The sequence below is a fragment of the Netta rufina genome, assembly GCF_964035555.1.
Source record: "Netta rufina genome assembly, chromosome: 12".
Lineage (NCBI taxonomy): Eukaryota > Metazoa > Chordata > Aves > Anseriformes > Anatidae > Netta > Netta rufina.
Window position 1 is genome coordinate 2,028,956 of NC_140135.1, and position 22,832 is coordinate 2,051,787.

Sequence of the window (22,832 nt, forward strand, 5' to 3'; positions counted from 1 at the left end):
AAACTGATTCAGAGCACTACTTTTCATCATTAGAAAACTCCATGAATGTTGGGCAATTACATTTCATTTACTGCTTGATGAAACAGATATGACAGCTTGCTAAGTTATGTGAGTTTTCTACCATACCATAGAAAAATCCTCAAATTATGCATTTTTAAGGCATAAATGCAGACAGTTTATTGGAATGTAGTTGTGCTTAGAAGTCAGGATGCACCTCTGCTAAGAATCTGCTTTTGCTGCTGGATGCTGCTAATGATGAGATACACAACCGTCCATGTAGCTGAAAATGGGAATCATAAGAATCATACAATATCCTGAGTTAGAATGGACCAACAGTCATCGAGTCCAACTCCTGGCTCTGCACAGGAGCACCCAGAAATACAGAATCATAGACTAGATAAGGTGCTGAACAATTAAAATGAGGCTGCAGAGCACATGCCAAGATGGTCCCACTAACTTCAAGGAGAACGCTCAGTGTCTCAGTAATAGTTTGACCATCTAAAGGGCTTTTTTATTCCAGATTGCTCCAAGAAACCAGCCCTCTGAGGACAGATTCTGCCATCTTTCACATGATGGATAATAGCACACTTGGGCTCTGTTCTTGTAGGGGAATGTCCTACCCATACTAATAGGGGCAGAATCACGACATATTTCTTAATGTTAATTTGGTGCCCAGTTATGCCACTGTTAATCATGCCAGTGACCATTTAATCATGCAAATAATTGCATAGATTTCAGTACTCACATGAGGAAGTGCTCACCAATATTAGAAATGCACGCTTGGGGATAGAGCTTCACAATCTATTTGCATTTCGATGTGTAGCACAATTAAGATTTGTATCATTTCAAAGGGAAAGCGGTCTATTTAATTTTTTCAGAGAGGGTTGTTTCTCGCAGGTGTTTTCTTGTTCTTGATTTAATAGAGGCCCAGTGCCCCCCCCCCCCCGCCCCCCCCTTTTATGGCTTTAATGATATAATATTAAAGCAAACAAACAAACAAACAAAAACAACTTAGATGACTGAAATTGTACATTAGCTATAATTTTATGCAAGAGGTCTTTCAGTACTTCCATTCCATCAGATTAGAGTAGATGGATGACGAGTACTTTTGTAGGTAGTTTTCTACCTCTTAATAATCTCCCTCTGTGAGTGAATCTGACATCTAGGTAGATGTTCTGAATAGTTCATTATCTTTGCTCATATTCCCAAGTACATGTGATATGTGTTGTTAAACAAACTTATCCCTATGTCAGCTTGACAGTACTATGGGTTGAACTTTTGGATGTGAATGCAAAACTAGTTTAAACAGAAAAGGTGATTCTAAGCAATTGGAGAGTTGTTCATCTCTTAATCTTCTCGACTTCAATACTGTGTTTATACATGACTTGAAGCAATTCATATCTAAGTTACCCTTACCAATTTTTAAATTACATTACTGGAAAGTAATGTTTGCTTAAAGGATGACTAAGGACCATCATCCCCTATGACCTATTAATAGCAAAAAGGGAAAATCAAGTCCTGAAAACCCATCTATTCAGCACAGCATTCTTAATAGTCAATTGTCTCTCTGACTGCAGCAGCTTGGGTGACACTGGTATCTCAACCACTCAGGAAGTTGTAATATGTTATGAAGATGATGTGAAATATTGGCCTGAACAATAAATATTACTTCACTGTTATAAATATTACTTCACTATTAATACTAATAATGTATGTAATATAATATAATATAATATAATATAATATAATATAATATAATATAATATAATATAATATAATATAAGTAATAAATATTACTTCACTAGTAATATTATAAATATTACTTCACTAAAAAATGACTTCACTATTTAATCTTGCTGTTATTTTTGTAATGTTAACAGCTGTAATTCTCTTAATTCTACCGACTGATCTAGATTGGTAGAAGTACACCGTCACGCAGTTGGTACAACTGAAAGGACAGTGTCTTTCCAAGTATCTTTGCATGAAAAAATCAGTATTACTTACAATGGCAGGCACTTGCAAACAGGCAAAATACTTTAAAAGAAAATCTCACTAAGCATGAGTCCTACTTTAACAAACTGCTTGCCAGAAGACAACAGGCATGATCAATAATTGTCTGAAAAGATTTACACTCAGGGTCTGTTGGACAGAGTAAGAGTACTGATACTAAGCCCACTGAGAAGCACATGACTGCACATAATCTGCTCTAACATGCTCAAACAATCAAGGCCCTGCAACGATACATGTTGTTCAGCATTTTAAGAAGTAATAGATGTGACTTGGAGCTACTGTGAAAGCTTTTGAAAGTGTCCATGGTTGGGATTGATCCCATCCTCAGGTACGGATTTAAATGGATCAATCCTGGTGCTGAAGTTATTCCAAGTAAGCACATATTTGAATTCAGTTCTGCATATAATAGGTACCACTCTTCAGTCAATGTTTAAACAGCACCAGCACAACAGTGAGCTTTGTATTTTTGCACAATACTTTTCACTGCTATCAGTAGGTGCCTGATCATGAGAACGGAACCGGGAAGGTCCTGTATGGTTTTGTATTCCTGCTTATTGTCAAAAATGGCCCTAATTCCTTATACTTAGATCAACTCTGTCAATTCAGCCTGGTTTTGGCAGAATAATGGAAGGCAGAATAGAAAAACATTCCCTTGAATAACAAATCCCACACTCTAGGCAGCAGTTTTCTCTGCTTTTATCCTACCTGCTATCCTACCATTTTAATAAAATGTAATTCTAAAAAAACTGTAATGATGGTGACTCAATTGCCTCTCCAGGTGACTTATGCAGTAACTTAATTCTCCTCAATGTGTGTTCTGTTCATATCTCACCTGGACGTCTTTTCACTTTTGTTTTTAATGATAAACTCCCATGCCCTACAGAAAGCAGGCATAATTCTCCTTGAACTGTGAACTGATAGTGCAATGTTAACATATGACTTCCATCAATCACTTGTCACTTCCTCTAAGAGGGATTATGATGATTAATTATAAATAATGAGAAATCCTGATACTTCACACCTCTTTATGAATCAAACATGAATTTTCTCTTGGGTTGCACTCTCTCTGGGACCAGTCTGGGAAGTTCTTACTGTATCTTTACTGTCTTGTCTTGCTCTTAAGGAGCCCTGTCAAATGTCTCAACATCTTGCTTGTAAGGCCACTCCTGATACATATCCTTTTGCTATTACATACCTTTTTTTTTTTTTTTTCCTTATATATCCTGTTTCCCTGCTGATAGGACAAATCCACTCCTGTGTTTGAACATTCCTTCCACTGAGATTCTAAATTTCTTTTGTAACATTCCTTTTTCCTATGAATATAGTAATTTTCCCTTTTTTGCCTTCCTCAAGAATTTTGCAAATCTGTGATTCATATCACAACTTACCCCTACTTCTTTAGATACCAAAAATTCCAAAACCACATTTGCATTTAGAGAAACAGAGACTCACAGTAATGAATTATGAATGAAGTATAATTTCAGGCATTTTTTTGCTACATATAATGGGCACTATGCACAGAGCTTTTACATATGACAAGCACTTAAGAAATGATAGTGTTTCATATTGTAAAAGCTTGTACAACAGCACTGCTTGTCCTTTCCATACAGTGTTAGTAGCAGGGTGTCTTCTGAAATTACTAGAACTGACTCAAAAAATTTCAATGTATGTTTAAAACAGTGTTCCTTACACCAGGCACTTAATGTCATGGACTTACTCATACACAGTTGTCCATCCATTTTCATCGCTTTTGGTTGCTAGAAGTCCTGTGTTTCCGGGATATGTCATCAGAGCCAGGTTGTAGCCTTGGGCATAAACCCTTTTCAGAACCCCATTGCTGCTTATTGTCAGCCAGTACACCTGGCCGCCCGGCACCACAATCCACAGGGGCAAGCCGCTCGTGTCTCTGCGGATGTGCACTGAATTCCCATTACTGCTGGTGATCGTGCCAATATCCCCTTCACTGCTGTAGGTGAAATTGTAAATATAGTCCCTCGTGATGAGGTTCAGTGTGTGCAGGTGGGTGCCGTTGATGGTGAACTGATACAGTTCTTGATCTGCTGGTGAGGCAATCTCGTACATGTTTGTGTCACTGAGGTGAGCCTTGTTCCGGCTGACTGAGCGGATGCGAACATTTCCAAGGTCTGCTACATACAGCGTGTCATCAGGAGAGACTGCTAGGGAAGAAGGAGCTTTCAGCTTTGCATCTTTGGCATATCCACCATCACCTGTGGGAAAAAATGGTAGTTTTAGTAATCTGTAGTATCTGTATTTAAGCTGAACCTCGAAGCCTGCCACACTGCTTCTCCTCAGGATCATTTGCTTGTCAATAAAATAGTATCTTCTTCCCATTACCTAAACCCCCATTATCTAAAGTTGGTGCAATTCTAGATCAGTCTCAGTAAAGACAAACAAACTATAAATTATCTAATTTACATCATTTCTGTTAACTCCAAAACCCTGTTGCTCAGGGAAGTATTGTGTGGCAAAACGTGAAGGAAAAAAAATTATGACAGGTAAGTTTTGTTTCCTGTTTCTTGTCTGTTGGTATGTAGTCTGAGTAGAATTGTGATATAAATAAAACAGAAAATAAAAATCAGTAATTCAGTTAAAATGACAGTGAACCAAAGATTAGTTTGTACTTATTAAAAGCTCACACTACAGGAAAATAAATTATAATAGCCAAAAAGGGCCCTCAAAATCACCCCTTCTGATATTACTTGATAATTTACTTGGTATACATAAATACTGTGTATTTCAAGGTTCAGGGAGGATATTTGCATGATCGTGGGCTGTATATGCATATCTAAATGACTTCACATGGCCAGGATTTTGTGTAACTAACAAGAAAGCCTATTAAGCCTCACTCTTAGGGAACAATGTGTTACTGTTTCTATTGCTCCCCTTCTCCTGACTGAAAAATGCAATTTGATGGAAATTTTCAGCACACCCTTTGCTGCCTTGGAAACAGACAAATTAGCTGGTCTTTCTGCCAGCCTGACCCTGCCTTTCACCAACCCAGCACTGGCACAATCATTAGATTTGCCGAAGGTTTTATTTTTTGCACTGAGGAGAGAGTCCCTCAATAGGAACACTGGACAGGATCCTATTCAGCGCTTGTCCAACAGAGCTGTAACTGAAGCTGGCAGCACGTGGCAAAGCTCATGAGACTTTGATTAGCAACTCTGGGTCAGGAACTCGCCTCCTGTGGAAGACCATTGACATTTTTTTTTCTCATTTCTTGACATACTTAATGTTTTCTTGTCAGTAATTAACCTTTTGTTTGAAATAGAAGGCTTAAGAATTATGATGGTATTACGAAACTGAACAAAGTGGTTCTTGGAGATGACAAGATGACAACATACCGCATTCCTCTGTAGATGGGAACACTCTCCTTTGTTCCATCATTAAATACGATTGTATGAAAAAAAAAGTCAAAATTAGTTTTGTTGCATTGAGGGGAGAGCTGTGCTGCTGAGAATGACCAGGAGGTGTGGTGTGGGTCTGGCACTGGTGGGCCCAGTTTGAAAAGCACAAGGAAGCAGAAATTTTGAATAACATGTGTTTGCATCATTTAGCTAGGTGTGCCATGGGACACAAACAATGGCAAGGTGTGAGCTAGTGCTTTTCACTGGATGTGGAACATTCTGGTACTCTCCATGGTGAAGAAGGCTGCCTGATCCAGTAGCATTTAGGTGCAATCTGCACTGGGGCTGATACTGTCTTCAGCATGAGTAAAGCTGACACAAAAAAACATTCTTGGAGATCATTTCGAATTGTTTGTAATGTCTATATTCAAACAGGAAAATCTAAAGCCACCCAGAGGTTCCAGTGACAACTGAAAGACTAACATCTCTGCACCCAATGGGTTAAACAAAGAGCTGCTGAAAAGGTTTTCAGTTTTCCAAGAAAACTGAACTATTGCTCAGTTCTCCTTCCTTCTATCACTTTGCTGGTCTGCAGCTGTGCCAGAAGGTCTCAACAGACCAGGGACAGGAAAGCAAAAAGTGTTGTCTTACCTGAAAAACAGTCACAATTAGGATCAATCTTGCAGTCACAATCTGATGGGGTTCCAGCGATTATGGAGATCTCACCGTTGGTTGTGACCTGTTGTATACGATTGATCTTTCTTTCATCTGTCTCTGCAATGTAGAGGATCCCACTGTGAGATACAGCGATGGCTCTGGCTGACTCCAGGGTGGAATGGATGGCCACCTTGCTGATGATGAAGTGGTCGATGCCTGGCACCTGGCAGTGAATGGGGCGCCCTGCAATGATGCGCACACGCCTGTTCTCAGAGATCTGCAGGACGATGTTGTTGTCCAGGACGTACAGTGAGTTGTCTAGGGGGTTCACTGTGAGGTCTGTTGGCCACTCTAGCCGCACCTGGGAAAACAAATTGAGAGGAAGGCAGGAAAAAGAAGACAAGAAAAAAGGATGATTACGACAATAAGACAGTTTTGTTCAACCATCTCTGATGACCGTGTCATCAAGGCACTCAGTGGATTTGCCCACTGCTGCTATGCTACTATGGGCTACTGCTTTTGGCAGAAGAAGTTTCTACAAGCATACTCTTTTCTGAGATCCAGCACCAATGTGGAACTAAACTTGATTTTGAAAGTAATTTTGCACCCTCTGAAATGTATTTGCACAAGTCTATTAAGGACGGAACTTTATTATACCTATGCACTCATGCAAATAAAAGCATACACTTCATGTCACGCCATATCAGCCAGGAAATTCTCCAGGTCTGAGCGTTATTGTTCCAAGGCTGTAGTCAACACTGGCAGAGTGGAAAACAGTTAGAGGTTGTCAATGTCCTAACACTCTAATTGACCGTTAGCGCAAAAGGAAAATGACACAGTAGGAGAGTACGACACATTGCCACAATTTAGTTACCAGGCCAGAAACGTTAATAAGACTGATGTGCCATAAGAAATACAAGCTCATTAATTCTTTATAACACAGTAATACACCAATATATCAGACTTCACATAATACAGTAGCTGAGCCATAATTACTTATAATGATTTTGGTTTGTCAATTCAATATTTCAGTCATGTATTAAGGATATTCTTCATACTTAAGGTGAGCTTTTTGTCTTTTTCCATGCAAGTGAGAGCACCAACCAAGCAAAGTTTCCAAGTTTTCTGAGATGCTAGAAGAATGACCTCACTTGCCTGATGCTTGCTGCATCAGGATCTGCAGAAATATAGCATGTTCCCAGTTAGAGGTGGGGCAGTCCGTCACCCTGAAAGACAACTGGTATGGAGGATGATGTCTGCAGTGCGTGCTTGCCACAGCTTTGAACTGCTCCTATTGAGAAAGCTCAGTAAGTGGTGGAGGTGGACTGGGAAACAGCAACGGAGGAGACTGGTCCCGCTCCCCAGCTAATGGCTGATGGAGGATTTGGGTTGCAACTTGTCTGCGGAAAGGTCAGAGAACAAGTGAGTTGCAGAGATTGCAACACAGTCTATTTTTGTCTGTCTCAGGGTGCTTTGCGAAGAGGTGGCTGCTTTTATCTGAGTGGAATTTTTCTGGACTAAATATTTCAGCTATCAGAAGAGAACAAATGCCAGGCTGAAATGCAGTGGATTTATACACAGTTGTCACAGAAGCTTCCACTATTTCATTTACCGATTTGGTTGCTTTTTTTGTTCATTTTCCCAATGCACTAATTAAAAGATCTATGAACGTAGAGACTGCAGATGCTAATACAATGTTCAGTGCTGCAGAATAACATATGGTGGAGTGTGTGGCCATTGCAAGACACCTGCTCGCCTGGGGTCAGCTCAAGCACCAGGCTGAAGGCCAAGTCTCTGCCTTTTGCGAGTATCGGTATTTCCTGAACAACCTCATTTCCACGAGTACATTTCTGGTTTGATAATTGATGCTTTAATAAAGCGAGGGCACTGTGGCTACTGTGTCTCGCCCTGCGTGGTTACATGGTGCACCACATAATTATGAAGGCTCATGGAATAATCGAACTCCTCCTTGTGCCCAGTCCATTTTACTAGACAGCATAATAACTGACATTAAGACTAATGCTGTTGAGTTCAGGATCTCTTCTGAACCAGGTGGTGGAGTCATTCCAAATTATGATAAATGTGGTGAAACAGTTGGAAACAGATTCCTCCCATAAAGGTGCTGAATTCTGGGCATGTGAGATTGCCTGGATTTCACCCAGTGTGTTAGGGCTGCTGTACACAGAGCTGCTAGTTAGTTTTCCTTGCTTCAGCTGAGAGCTCACTAGGAAGCTGAACCCTCTGCAAGGCTATTTGCAGGAAAATTGGAAGAAACATATCTGCAATGTACCTTTAATGCTGAACATTTGATTGCTCTATCAAAGCAAATGGATTATTTTTAATAGCAAAAAGACATCCTTAACTGCAGTGCCTCCTTCATAGATCACTTTGCTGTAAAACCATAACTAGATTATTAGTGAGAAAAACTTCGGACTGAAATTACCTATTTTTACCATAATGACTCTGCATAACACCTGCCATGTCTTAATACATGGTTTTCCTTCATGGACCAGGCACGTTATCTTTGCCCCAGTGATTAAATTGAATTCCTCCCACTGTGAAGGTATGTCTGGTGTCTTGCAGATAAACAGAGACTGATTTGGACCAAAACAACTTTTTCTCTGATTGATTTGAGGCTGGTTTTGTTTATTGAGGTAGAATAAGCTTTTATGGAAATGTCCATTTCACTTGCAGTGAGGTGCCTACAACCCATGAAGAGGTTGAGTCTTAACAGCTGTCATTATCTGGAAGCACATTTGCTTTTCTACTGATCACTTCTGTAAATCTAGCTGCATTATGATAAAAATAGATAAAATTAGAGCTGGGGACATCATGTAAATAATTCTGGTTACTACACCTGACCTGTCACCTAGCTTTTTGCAAAGCTCACAGAAGAATGGCTACAGCTTCTCATTCCTGGGTTTAAAGCAGTCATGGATGTATTAATGGTCTAATTCCAGGTGAAATATTAAAGCTAGCATGTACCTGTCTGGAGGCTGCAGCATAAAAACAACTGCTGCTCACTGCAAGCTCATGCTAGTGCAACTGGAGGGAAAAAGAGGCCAAGTAAAGCAATCAAACATAGAAACAAATACAAAATGCTGAGCATTCTAGATCTGCGGAAGAATTTCACAGATTTGGAAAAACACCTGCATTGTTCTTGTCAGGATCTAGCTTCATGGCATCTTAAACCTGTGTGAGCTGGGGCTGCTGCCGTTCCACCCAGCCCTTCTCCCCCTGCAGCCCCTGCAGCAGGACTGCTCTTTTAGTGCTCCTGCCGTCTGTGGTTACACGTTGCTGGCTAAAAACTAATCACCTCAATCAGCTTAAGCTGAAGTGTAAGTGCACCCTTAGGTTCACTGTTACCTTGAAAAGTCACTGGTTGTTTCTTTTCTTTGCGAGCAAGCTGCCCTCTGGCAGATTTCTGTGACCAAACCATCAGTTGTGCTTCATTCAAAGCCAATAAACATATTACAGAGAAGCACTTCAATTCTCATCTGATATGACTGTGCCTATTTAAAAGTTTTTCCAGATAAAAAACTCAGTTAGGGTTAGAATATTAAATCAGTTAATATACGTTTAATCTGAAGCAGAACTTCACAAGCCCCCATAGAAAGCTGTCTCCCATATATGTATTTTTTTTATAACCAAAAATTGCTCCAACCACAAATGTTTTTTTCTGATACATGATGGCTTCTTTTTTTAAGCAGTGTACAGAAATGGCATTGCGGATTACCCCATTATAAACAAAGAGACAAGATTTGTTCAGTAGCAGTCAGCACGTTACTTTACAGATTGAAATTCTCAGGTGACAATCCTGTTTTAGTTCACCGGAGATTGAGCATATGCAATGGAAATCACTGCGGAAACAAGTGAACCCTTGAGCAATGAGACCTTTTGCATATAAGTATTAACATGTCAACTTTTCTGGGAATTCAGCATTTAACTGTCAACATAAAGGCTCCCGCTATATCTAATAATCAATGTCTGGATTGAGAAGTGCAAAATTAACACCTACTGATGTAGGTGTACTGATGTACTTTCTAATACATTTTTTCATGTCAAGTGTGCTGGAAAACACAAAGTACACTAAGATGATTTCAATTTAAATGAATTTCCACGGGGAGATCTACATTTAGGTAGATAAATAGCTCTCAGACCTTATTGATATTTTTTCCTTTCTTGCAAATACATTTATGTGTTTGTATAACTACCTACCTACCTATCTATCTGGTTTTGAAAACTTGAAATATTCCTCCCATAGTAAAGGATTAAAATTAAATGAATAATGTGAGTTTTTTTTTGTAAAGCAGCATTCACTAATATACTTCTTGAACATACACAAGGGCGAACATTTCAGTGCTAGTTCATGAAGAATACCATTTTGCTTTTGGTTTTGACCATATGGCTAAAACTTGTGCACATTTTGCACAATAATTTACAACTGTGGCATTTTTGGTGTTATTTGAAGGAAAACAGACCAAACACACTCTACAGTTCATATCAAAGTAAGAGAAGTAATGAGGGAAAAAGTTTATCCTTGTACCCAGATGCAGATTTCAAGAGCTTAACTGTTTGAGATGCCGGGGCCTATTTCAATAGGATAAACTTAATTTATTGTGGATTAAAAGAAGCTGCACAAATCCATAAAAAAGCCTCACCATTGCTTTGATTTCTTGCCATGCATTGCTTGTATGTTTTGGTTCAATTTCATGTAGTAGCATGAAATTCATGCCAATTTTTTTCTGATAGTCCTTACTGATGGATTACTTCCTATCTGTACTGCTCAGCGTCAAGCACTTTTATTTATGCTAACTTTGTGTGCGTTCAGCTCTATGATATGCATTCGCAGACCTGATCACAACCTCCTCCATATTTCTCTGTTGCTGCTAAATTCGTTTTCTCATCTCCTCCTATGTATACTCACTTCAGCTGCTGTTTCCAGTCCTACCCCTGTTTCACACCACAGCGTTATTCTAACTGGTGTTTTACCATTTTTCACTTTTCTGTCTAACCTCTTCATTTTTCTTCTCTTTCCCTCTGTGAGAAAAGGCTTGGAGAAAGGACTTGCCCAGGTGGTCTATTAGGGATGAGCATGTAGTTTGCAAGGCTGAAGGAGACTGGTTCTGCTTCCCTGAACGTTTTACAGGATGTCTCATTACATATATTTCTCTCTATTTTCTCACAGTTGACAACCACAGATATTTTTTCATCATCTTCTGTCAGTTTGGTCTCACTTCTGGGCTCTTTCCTTTGTTGACACTGACACTGTCAGCTCCCCTCAGCAGCTTAGCTTCTTCCTTAATGGCACACAGAGCCATAATTCAGCTCATGTGGTCTGACACAGGGGAACACTTCCCCACGGTGGGATTGCAGCTTCCTCCCACGCTGAATGAGCCTTTGTTTCTCATGCTCCTGATGCTGCATATTATAAAATTCGGAATTATGCAGTTCAGCTGTAGCAGCCCCTGCTCTAAGCTTTACAAATCTTGCTTTCTCTCCGTTCATTGTTCCCAAGTGCAAAACCAAAATAAATGAGTTTTGCAGCCCAATGACTGTTTTTTTCTACCCTAGACTGGGAAAGCAGCTGTGGCACATTTACAGATGCAGCTTAGAGGTTTAAGGCCACCAGCTCCCTGGGATCATGGCCTGAGTACTCTGCCTGCCAGCCTACCTCTGCTGTCAATTATCTGCAGTGGATGAGGGAGCAGCGGAGGAGTGCAAAGGCAAGGACCACACCACTGGTTTTCACTGCTCGTCTTCCTTCACTTGCTGCAAGCTTTGTTGTGTTCTGTTTCCAGCTCTCTTGTTGTTTCATAATTTCTTTTTTTTATGATTTTTTCTTCTGTTTCACAACTTCAAAGACTGTATGAGGAATCTTGGGTCTACTAAATTGATAGGAAGAGTTGATTTCCATGGGGACAGGTTTCACGCTGCCTCTATTTAATAATAGAAGATTATCCAGAAACACATAAGCCCATTGACTATGAAAATCAATGGGACTTAGATTCCTAAGCCATTTAAGTCTGTTTAAACATGGTATCCATGGTTTATGCAGGTTACGAAAAAAATACTTTCTTAAACACCCAGAAGGAATTTAAGACGTATTTCTAGCAGGCTGGTACCTCTGAGAGGAGGAATCTCAGACTCTTCAATTAAAATGTCTGAAAATAGACCATGAATCTGAATCTAACCCAAACGTGTCCCCAGTGCTGAAGTGGGAATAGATGTCCTCCAAACATGCCTCTACAGTTAATTTGCATAACCAAAAGGAGGGAGAGGGAGTAGCTGGTAATCCAGCTAACAAGACTAACACTGCTGTGCCTCACTTTCTAACTTGTACTGCCAGGTCCTGTGCTGGGTAGATGAGATGGCACAGAAGTAAGATTACATAAATCTCAATACATCTCTCACTAATTTTGGCCTCAGCTTCCCATTCTGGGTCCAGAATTTATGAATGCAGAAAAGGTGGGAAAAAGATCTTGAAAAGCTTAAACTGAGACAGTAATTAAAAGCTGTTTGAGAATAGTGAGAGGTGGGAGCTAGTATATTGCAATGTCTTTTGCTTTCAATAACTCCTGAGGTTTATGAAAGCATCTAGCCTGAAAACTGAGAAGAGAGGATACACCAAAATTAAATTTTCAAATCTGAAAGTAACTCCAGCTCACAATGAAAACAAAAACCCTTCCTGAGAACAACACCAGCTGCTGTGAACACATCGCCCAAATATTCTGGCTCTGCCCTGAACACTGAGTCAAACTCAAGACTTTTTTTTTTTTTTTTTTTTTTTTTTTATTAATTAAACCTTCCTACAGGCTTGTGCCCAGAATTCTGTGATTCTGTCTCTGCAGAATCGTGAGATGTGACAGTGGTGCTACTCCCCTGGCCCTGGGCTGGGCAGGAGGTGACACCGATGAAGAACAAACTAGTTCTTCACGAAACTGGAGCAGAGAGTTAATGCAAAACCAATACAGACAAGTTTTGACTTTTTTTTTTCCTGCAAATAATACATATATTTTTTATGGATAAAAAAAATTCTAGACACGAAAAGCAATTGAAATAATTTGAGTCCTTACTTTTTCAGAAATTATCACCAAGATTAATTGTTATCATAACATGATTTTCTGCCATCGATTTTTCTCAAGTATTTACACAATAGATACTTAAAATGAGCAGAATCAGTGTAATCCAACTAGCTGTCATCTTGCATAGAAAGCAAATTCATACTGCTCTTAGACTTCAAAAAGCTAATAAAAGTACTTAGGCATCCTGCATTTTGCAGAACAAACAAGAAAACTGTACTCCTTGCAGAAATCCTACGTAACTATCATTTATATTGAGTAGATACTTGCATGAAAACTCACTGGAGAGTATTTGATCCTTGTCTAAGATTACAAGCAGGCACTCTATTTTAAATTTTTGTCAGCTAAGGGCATTGGTTATTGCTGTGATGCATATTTAGATTTGCATTATCAGATTGTGCCAGAAAAGCATACAATGATAAAGTTTAGGACTAATGTTCCCAAGAAAAATTCAAGATGTATTCAGAAAGGCTCTCAACTTCTCTAGCATATCCTGGATCTCAGGTTCTCAGTATTTTCTAGATCTAGAAAGCAACAGGAGTCTCTCTACACAATGCTAGATTTAGAGACTTCTGAAACCGTTTTATAAAACTTCTATTTTCCTTTATTCCTTAAAACCCAAGAACAGTGAAACAAATAGTATATGTTATGAATCCTCCTGGATGGGAGCATGCAAAAACAATTTCACAACGAAATGACTGGCTTACAATTAGGCTACTTATATCAAATTTCAATCATATGATCTCTCCTGATTCCCTGAATTTTTGACATACCCTTCATGAACCATTCAATGTGCTTATTATAGTTCATACTAGGAATAGCAAAAAAAGTTGGCTTTGTTGTTACCATTGATACGGACACAGAAATCTAACTATGAACTGGCAAGAAAAATTGAAGAAAAAAGAAATACATATGGATGGAAGACCTAGAGGGTTTTACATCATATCATGACTTTCTCCAGTTTTCACCTACATCTACATGCTGTTCAGTTTTCCATTTTGCTTTGAGCAGTTGATTGAATGGCTACCGAGTGATATTCAGATGCTTATGATTTTCCTGCAATGTGACCTACATTGCTAAACTTCATGAATTTATCCTCCAAGGCAGTGTATCATTTTGCATGCCGTTCCCATCCCAGTGGAATCTATCATCAGGAGATGAGGCCTGGTTTGTAAAAGCTGCATGTCCTTCAGACATTTTTAGCTAATTTGTTTGTAAATGTGAGCTCTATAGTCAGAGTAACATTCTGCAAAAAGTGCTACTCTCTATCATTCTGTTTGCATCTCTCTGTGCCCAAACTTGAGAATGCACAGCTATAAATTCAACCTCTGTATGGCATGCTACAAATGGATATAACCAATTTCTGTCTTAAAATTTGCTTTTTTTTTTTTTTTTTTTTTCCCTCTCCACTAACACAATGCCTATTCATTCATTTTTACTTGGCAGAAACAATGGTAGAAAAGATGCTGAAGCCAAACCTTCATCATGAAGAGGAGAAGTCAGGTGTTCCTCACTGCCATCTCTCAGGCACAGCCCCTTACTTCTGTGGTTGCCACAGCTTGCTTCTGTTTGAGTCCTAACAGTAATACTGGAGATATCACTAATACCTCCAAAGCAACACTTCCCGGTATTAAAACCTTTTCAGCCTTTGTTTATAACTAGCTTTGAGACCCAAGAAATACCCAGACAGCAAGGGAACAACACCCTCTAGAGTTCCCTCATGCTGACATGCTTCAAAGTCCTGCTCTTTGTAAGCAGTTATTATTACAGGGTTGTTTTGACAGGATCTACAGACTTTCAGGTTCCCCTTAGCACCTGGAGCAATTTGCAGGCCAGACTGATCGCTGTGCTGGCTTTTCTGAACCCCCTCCCAGCAGTTGGTGTGGTGCAATGCTTTCAGTCATGCAACCATTCCCACATTTGCTTTTATAGTTTCAAATGCAGCAGTTTGCAGCTATGTAAAATTTCAATAACCTGACAATAAAATTAAATGCCTACATGTTTTTATTTTTCACTTACACTGGTTTGTGTAATTTCAGTAAGCTTTCACCTGACCTGCCATGGAGAGACCAAGAGTACAAAGACCAGCTCCCACTCTGGTAGGACAATCTAACTGCGACTTAGTGCACTAATTTCTTTCCCTGCAGCACAAAACATCTCTGAAGGAAGCACACCATCACCTCTGGTGACTGTGGGCCTCAAAACTCTCCTGTATTCAAGCTCCAGACTTATTTGGTCTCCCTCACCCTATTTCTGTGCTACATCTCCAAATGCCCAAAGCAGAACACACTGGGCAACCCGAAAGATTTGGAACAGAGACAATAAAGCCAGCTTCAAGTGAAGTTATTCACTTTATAACTCACAAAACTTGCTGGATCTGAGCCTTTTACTCCACAGATTGTGTTGGGTTGATTGGCAAGAGGATGAGACACATACACTCTCAGTATCAGCCCTGACAATCTTAGAAAAATGGCTGAAGTAGCAATCACCTCCATCAAAGCAAATATTTCTTAAATTACAGGTAGGCATTATTACTAGTGGATGTAGGTGAACAACTGGATTGAAAGAAAAGGAGGGACACTGCCTACTTGGCTTGCCTCCACATGCTTCCTTCGATACCCACATTCCCTTCTCATCAGTGGACTTGGACTGCTGGAAGACAGGGACTGGGCTTTCACTATCTGACTACTTATGGTAGCTCTGCAGGACATGTAAAAACACATATACATACATGTATGTATATAGACATAGTTACATGTGCATATGCAGGTATCTATTAAGTATAAATATATTCTTCATGCATACATTTTGTCCACTATGTCTCCTCAGCAGATGAAAATATCAGATATAGTCACCAATGTATCTCAACCCACTGCAGATTCTCACCAGCCTGGCAAAGCTGTGCTAAAAATTTACAGCAGAGTCATTCAGCAATGCAGATATGGGACCTCTGCCATAAATAACTCATCACCAGACTCCATCATGCTGAAACCATATTTAATCAGAAGGCTACTTGTACATACAGACTAAAATGTGAAGCAACCAGAGGAATTGGGTGCTTGAGGAAATGACAGGAGAACCTCGGAACTAGCCAGCCCTGGTTGCACCCAAGAACACTGACACAGGGCTGAGCTGTTACCTTCTTGCCAGCCATCTACTTCTTGCAGACATTTCTTACTTCTTGCAGTTTGTCATTAGAAAAAAAAACCCTGCCTGTGAATAGCAAAAAGTCAGATAAAAATCATGAGCAGCAGTCTGTCAGGTCTCCTCTTCACCTTGGATCACACAAAGTGTACAATGCTCCATTTCTCAACAGTCAAGAAAAAGGATTCGATTGCTGAAAGCTGATTAATATGTACACAGAACTTTTACTCAGTAGTAATGCATTATTTATGGAAGATAATTGAAATAAATTGCTGTTCTACAGGTGACCAATAGAAGAAGAGCACTTGGGACTTTAAGGAAGAAACTGCAGCATGACTTCATCGCATGGTATCTTGCTTCTGTGACTAACATTTCAAGTTCAGTGATAGAATAATTTGATTAGAATATAAATTAGCTGTGATGAAACCATCCTGCTTTCTGTTTGATATTCTAAAAATCACATTATACACCTACAAGTTTGATTCATGAGCTTTCGCAGATTCTTTTCCACCCGAGGTCCTAATCCTTTCTCTCAGTTCCTGTTAAAGGGAGGGTACTTAACCTCTCCTCCATCCCCGGGAAAATATTATTTCATCTTCTATTTGAAGATCCTTTTTTAAAAAGGTTTTCAGCTTGTTTTTTTCTTCGAAGTGTGGATACTAGTGACTGCTTTTTCCTGCATATGCTATTATCACTGGAATTATTTTGTACAGGTTTCTGGTTACCAAAGACTAACTTAAATTATTCGAGGGGGCCTCATTTCAGAAAAAGTTTGAAAATGACTCCATAGAGGCTCTGGCCATGACCTGCCTTGGTCTGTCCTTCAGAAGCACATACATCCTCTTAGGATAGTTGCTCCTTTCTACTCACTTGCCACCCACTACCCTTTCAATTAAGCTTGGCAAAGCACCCGAAGAGAAGCCCTGGTTCCACTGAAGTCAGTGGCAAAGCAGCTGCTGATTTTGCTGGGGCCACAACTTCCACTCTTGTTAGTTTCTCTGGTACTCCAGCAAGGGCAGAGAAGAAAGGACAAGAAATTAAGCAGTGGAGTAAGAAGAACCAGAGGATAGGACAACTTTATACTGGAAAAAAATAACAGCTTTTCTGGACTACTTCATACATCAAGAATTAGAAAAAATAACAATAAAGCTCTGGAAGTCTCCTGTGAGGAAGACCACAAATAAAGGACTAATAAATCATTGTTTTTGCTTTGTGTACTTTCTGTTCGGCAATTTCAAGCATACATATAAAACATGCTTCTGCAAAGCACTGAGATACACAGCCCAAGGATTCTGAATATTTGAGATGCATTAATTATGCTTAACTAGAAGAGCATGGCAAAAAGCCTCACCCAGGTAGAGGACTAAAAGCAAATGAAGAGCAGTAGTTTTGCAATGCTTTGCTTTGCAAACCAAGCTGCTGCTTTTTGATGGGATGTAACTTTCTAACACAATGACAATACTAAGTACCTGGTGCTAAAACAAGACAAGAAGAAAACATTTTCTGCTTTCCACTTTTTCAAGAATGCAGTTTAAACTGTCACGTTTGTAGAGAAATGCCTAAAAAGAAAGTGAGTGGTCCTCCAGCCTGTAATACTAATGAATTAATTGGCTCTCTGTAATCCTGCAGTTGCTATCCTGCTCTCACCCTGGCTTGACAGTACTTCAGCCTAGAATCATTTGGGTTTTCTACCGGCAGCTCACTCCCCCTTCTTCTACCCACTCATCAGATCATGTTTCTGTCTTCACATTTTCCTTTCCTGTCTCCAAATGCACCCAGGGAAAGTCCTGTTCAGGCCGCTTGCTCCAATGAGCAGCCCCTCATCACTGCTCTCAAGTGAGGTCACCACGTCCGGGCAGCTTTTTGTTCTGCTCAAAAGGCTTCCACATTGCCACTGAAGCATATTGTGCCCACGCAGACGCAGGTGGGTAATGCCTGCAGCTCTTGTGACTGCGGGAGCAATGTCAGTGTTTGCTTTATTGAGAAATAAACTACATTTTAAAGTGATTCTGTTCATCTTAACTCCCATTTTGCAGCATTCTGTTCCTCACTTCACTATTTCATGGAGGTCTTTGACAGAACTACTTACTGCTCTCCTCCGCACCAGTCATTCAAGGCAGGCTGCCCAGTACGTGGCATTCTTGCCATGTGTGGGTCCCTGTCCAGTCACTCCCCTTTAAACGCTACTCTAGAAATGTGCCTTTTAATTTGACCTGTGTAAGCAAATTGCCCACATAAGAAATGCTGTCACATTTTTTACGAGGGAGCAAAACATTTTGCAGTGTCACTGAAGTTTATGTGAAGCAACACCATATAGATGGTTCCCTCACATGGCGAACTGCTGAACAAAGGTTGATGAAGTGCAAATGTCAAGAAAAAGTCTTCGAACCAGACCTTTCATTTTGGAACACAGCAGTGACAGTTATTAACATTATAAATCAGGCTGGAGCTATTGCTTTGGCACAGACTCATGCCTAGTGGGACTGACATCAGCTTGAGAACAAGGCCGTGGTTACAGGCTAAGAGTAAGCTCTTGGGATACATTTTCTGTTCCCTTGCAAATGTTTAGTCTCTCCATTTGCAGGGAATATGCTCAAGATTGGTTTAAACTATTCCCAAACACTAACTGCACAGATATAAATGACTTGAGGTTCACAGTGGTGGAAATTCAGCCCACGTATTTCTCAGGGGAGGAAAGATAGGGGACGAAATTGCAAGATGGTCAAAATAGCTCCTAATTCCCTCCTCAGTTCTCACCACAGCAATGGAGGCAGAAGAGAAACAAAGTTTATCGCTCAAGCTGAGCTGAAGTGTTTTTTCCTTTCACACAAAGCCTCCCACAATGTCAATATAACTTCTATGATCACTGGATCTAATGAAGTCCGTTTTCCTAAGGACTTCTATCTCATGGCTGACTGACTTGGGAGTTTAATAAGATCCAAGCACCAAATGAAGCTTCTCCTCTGAATGGGGCATTTACTAGATCCTGAGTGGAATCTCTGGAGTTTAATAAAAAAAAACACATGCTGCAATATTTCCTTTTGAAAGGGCAGTTTAGGCCTTTCTCCTGCAACTGGATTAATATTTTTATGGAACTTGTAGGAATTTAATTGCTGTGAAAGCTGGTATTCCTCTACAGATTTGTTGGAAATCAGCCAAAGATTTTGATTTAGTGGTAGGAAAAGAATACTGACAGATGGACAGACAGACGTTCCCACACAAGCAATGCATTCTCATTTGCTATTAATAACTAGGCTAAAAATTGTTATACACCCTAGGGATGCAGCAAACACTATGAAAGTGGGCACATCTGTGGAAAAGAGCAACCCCTTTGACTTTGATCTAGACCAGAACTGAATCCAGATTCATCAGGCAGAGAAACAGACTGAGGATCCTCTCTTCTCCTTTCACTCTCCACTCCAGTCTTCTCCCTTAGTACTGTCATGGCTCATGCCCAGGAGACCCCAATAGAGGTCCTGCTGGGGGGTGACCATCCCCAGCCTGCCCATAGCTGGTGCACATTCAGAGACCAGCCAGCAGGGCAGCAATGTGAGAAGTCAGTACGAGTATTTCAGACCAAAACTTATGTCTGCGATTTAGAGTACCTCTAATAGTCTTTCTATCCAAAGGAAATTGGGAAGTTAGGTGCTGTAGCAGGTAATTTTGTTCTCTTTGGTTGGGCTTCTAAAGGAAATTTTTGGTAGAACATAAAGCTATGAGATGAGTCAATCCATGTAACCTCCAGATTAGATGCAAATATATAAGGTTCAACACAGGTTTATTGTTCACTTAACTATTCACTTAACCTACAACAAAACAGCTTTCAAAGAACTTAATTCAAAGAACTTTGGTAGAATGGGAGCCAGTCCTAGAAGAAGCCAAGGACCAAGCTGCAGAGGTACTCATCTGAAAAGTCCAGCATTCAGATTCTGGCTATAAATTAGTGAGGTGAATATTTAAATTCACAAATCAAATGAATACCAACATCCCCTTTTGATATTCTTGAAAAATGTTTTGCCTTTAAAGTTTAGCTCTTGCTCATGTGATGGTATTCAGGGTTTTGTGGACAGCATTTATGCCTAATATGAACAGCTCTACCACAAAGGAAGCTACTGGATAGCTGATACCAATGTAAGTGACTGCTGAAATCCTGGCACCTATGGTGAGTGCTGAGGATATCTACATGCATACAGGAATACAGGCATATTCACAGATCTGGTTCTGAAAAGCCATTTTCTTCCAAGTTTCTCCTTATTAACTAATTGAAGAACACTAAAATAATTGGACTTGCATGGCGCTGAGAAGAAAAGTCATCCAAGTTTTGTACATGCAGAAATAACACTGAGAACACTTGCACATACCATATAAATGTCCTTTTCCTTCTCAATTCAGATTAACACCATCACAGTGAAGTATGAGATCAAAGTAATTAGTCAGAGTTTGGTGCTTTATTTGCCACAACACATCTTTTCAACCCCAGCTGTCCTTACCCTCACCCCTCTCCTTCATGAATGCAGAATACTATGCTTAAGAATGAGAAGGCAGTGAATAACAAACACAGAATGATTAATAAGAAGTGTTTCTGTCAAAACTGATATTGGAATAAATGATTAAACCCGTCATAATCAGCTCATATATTAAACTGAATGCCTTGAATTGAAAGCTTGTCATTTATAGTAGTTTTCGCAACGGGCAGTTATTCTATGTGTTTACTTCAAGAGTACATTTTTGTATTTCAGTAAATCAAGAAATATTGATTTTGAGCAAGTCATTGATTTTATTGTCAGAGCAAATTTAGCTTTGAGAATTGATTTTATTAATCTATTTCATAAGTCCCTCTCAACACACAGTTTGTGAGCAACTCACATTCTCTTGATGTAAATGCCACTTGTAATTTAGCCAAAAAAAAAATTTAAGTGGAGATGGCCAAATTCATTTTTCATTTATGTTTATGCCATTCTGGAAAAAAACTCAGCAGTCTTGCAAGGTTATACAATTGTTTCTAAGTGAAAATATCATTCCCTTATTTTCAATGATATAATTTCAGATTAACAAGCCTGACTTCAATTGGATGTGGTTATTTCATAGAGCTTTCTGGTTATCAGCAACAATTTTGAAAAACAAACAGTATCAAGTATACCTACTTTTCAGAACATGCACTCTGGACATTTGTTTAGCATCTGTGTTTTACTGGGTATGTGTGAATAGTCAAAATTCTATATTTTCTGAAAAATTTCAATACAAAGAATCACTAAAGAACCCACAAAAGACCCTATCCGAGCTGAATGCCGATGTCCTAAGAGCAAAATGAAGAAGAATTTGTTTTATGACAAGCTTTTTCTTATCTATGATTTTGCAAAAATTCTTTCTCCATGGCACTGGAACTACGTTGTAGAGTAAAGTAAACTAAATCTTTTTCTGGCAAGTAGCCAGCCCACCATAAAACAGGATTTTAGGGGACAGAGAGATTTAAAACTTTGGTATGTTTGATTTCAGCCCCAAAAGTTTACCTTTTAAATTATATTTTCATTTTAAAAATAAAACCATTTTATTTCCACATTTGCCAGACCCCCTGTTGTAAGTTATTTGCTAAAGGGTGTTTGCATTTTTTAAAAGGAATTGAAAAGCATCAAAATGAAGTGTCACATTTCAGATTTAGTGAGACATTTTGTTACTGAGCAAAATGAGGAAAATGAGCAACATTTGCACATAAATAGAGTCACACTTTACATGACCAGGAAAAAAAGTACATGTACAGCCCTAGATACAGATCACAAGGAGAAGGCAGGAAGCAGGCATTGCACCTGACACTACTTCTTTCACCTCAGAGATCTTTAATCTGGTTACTGATGCCCCCGGCAGATGTTATGTGTATCCAAGAAGCGAATAAATATGCTTCAGGCAGCTCTAAGTTCCATGAAGCATCACTCCCGCCAGCAGGGGAGCTGAGAGTCACAATGCCTGCAGCTGAGGAGCACGGGTTGCTTCACTGGGTTCCTGCTTATCATCTGCAGGACTGACTATCCTGCAAGAAGAGGTGCCAGAGCAGAAGCCAATGTGCCCAGAAGTGATATGACTTTAAGACAATTAGTAGGCTAGTGTAAGATCGGGTTTAGCACAGCTAAGCCACTTGACCCTGTTCTGCTTTACATGGAAAAATTATATATCTACTGGACCAGAGAGAATAAGGATGCTTGTCTATCAGTTCCCCTCCCTGTATTTCCAAATACTTAGTGACATGTGAAGTGGAACAAGGACATGATTTTCAATTTTGACTCTAGCAATACAATCCCCAAGTGCTGCTGTGATGGTAGCATCATATTCCATTGTTTGTCCCTGTGAAATTTGTTAAAAACTACCCAAAACATTGACCCTGTATTCCACATGTATGTGATTACAAGATCACAGTAAGCTGCTATTATTCAAACACTACTCAGAAACTAGGAACAATATCTTGCAATCGCTATGCAGCATATTTTAAGTGATTTTGCAATTGTGAAGGATTGAAGAAAGGGCAGGGAGAAAATACAGTGTAAAATAACTGGATCCTGGTTATTAGCTTACACAGTCC

General features: G+C 39.6%; 1 protein-coding gene across 4 annotated transcripts in view; it reads right to left on the bottom strand.

Annotated features, from left to right (window-relative positions):
• Positions 1–22,832, bottom strand: part of TENM1 (teneurin transmembrane protein 1) — a gene marked incomplete at both ends in the record, with an annotated part of 244,904 nt that overhangs the window by 20,399 nt on the left and 201,673 nt on the right. For all 4 annotated transcript variants that reach the window (XM_084293822.1, XM_084293821.1, XM_084293820.1 and 1 more), the window contains 2 exons: positions 3,728–4,238; positions 6,030–6,396. In XM_084293822.1, the coding sequence (XP_084149948.1) occupies positions 3,728–4,238; positions 6,030–6,396 (878 nt within the window). The remainder of the gene's footprint in view (positions 1–3,727; positions 4,239–6,029; positions 6,397–22,832) is intronic.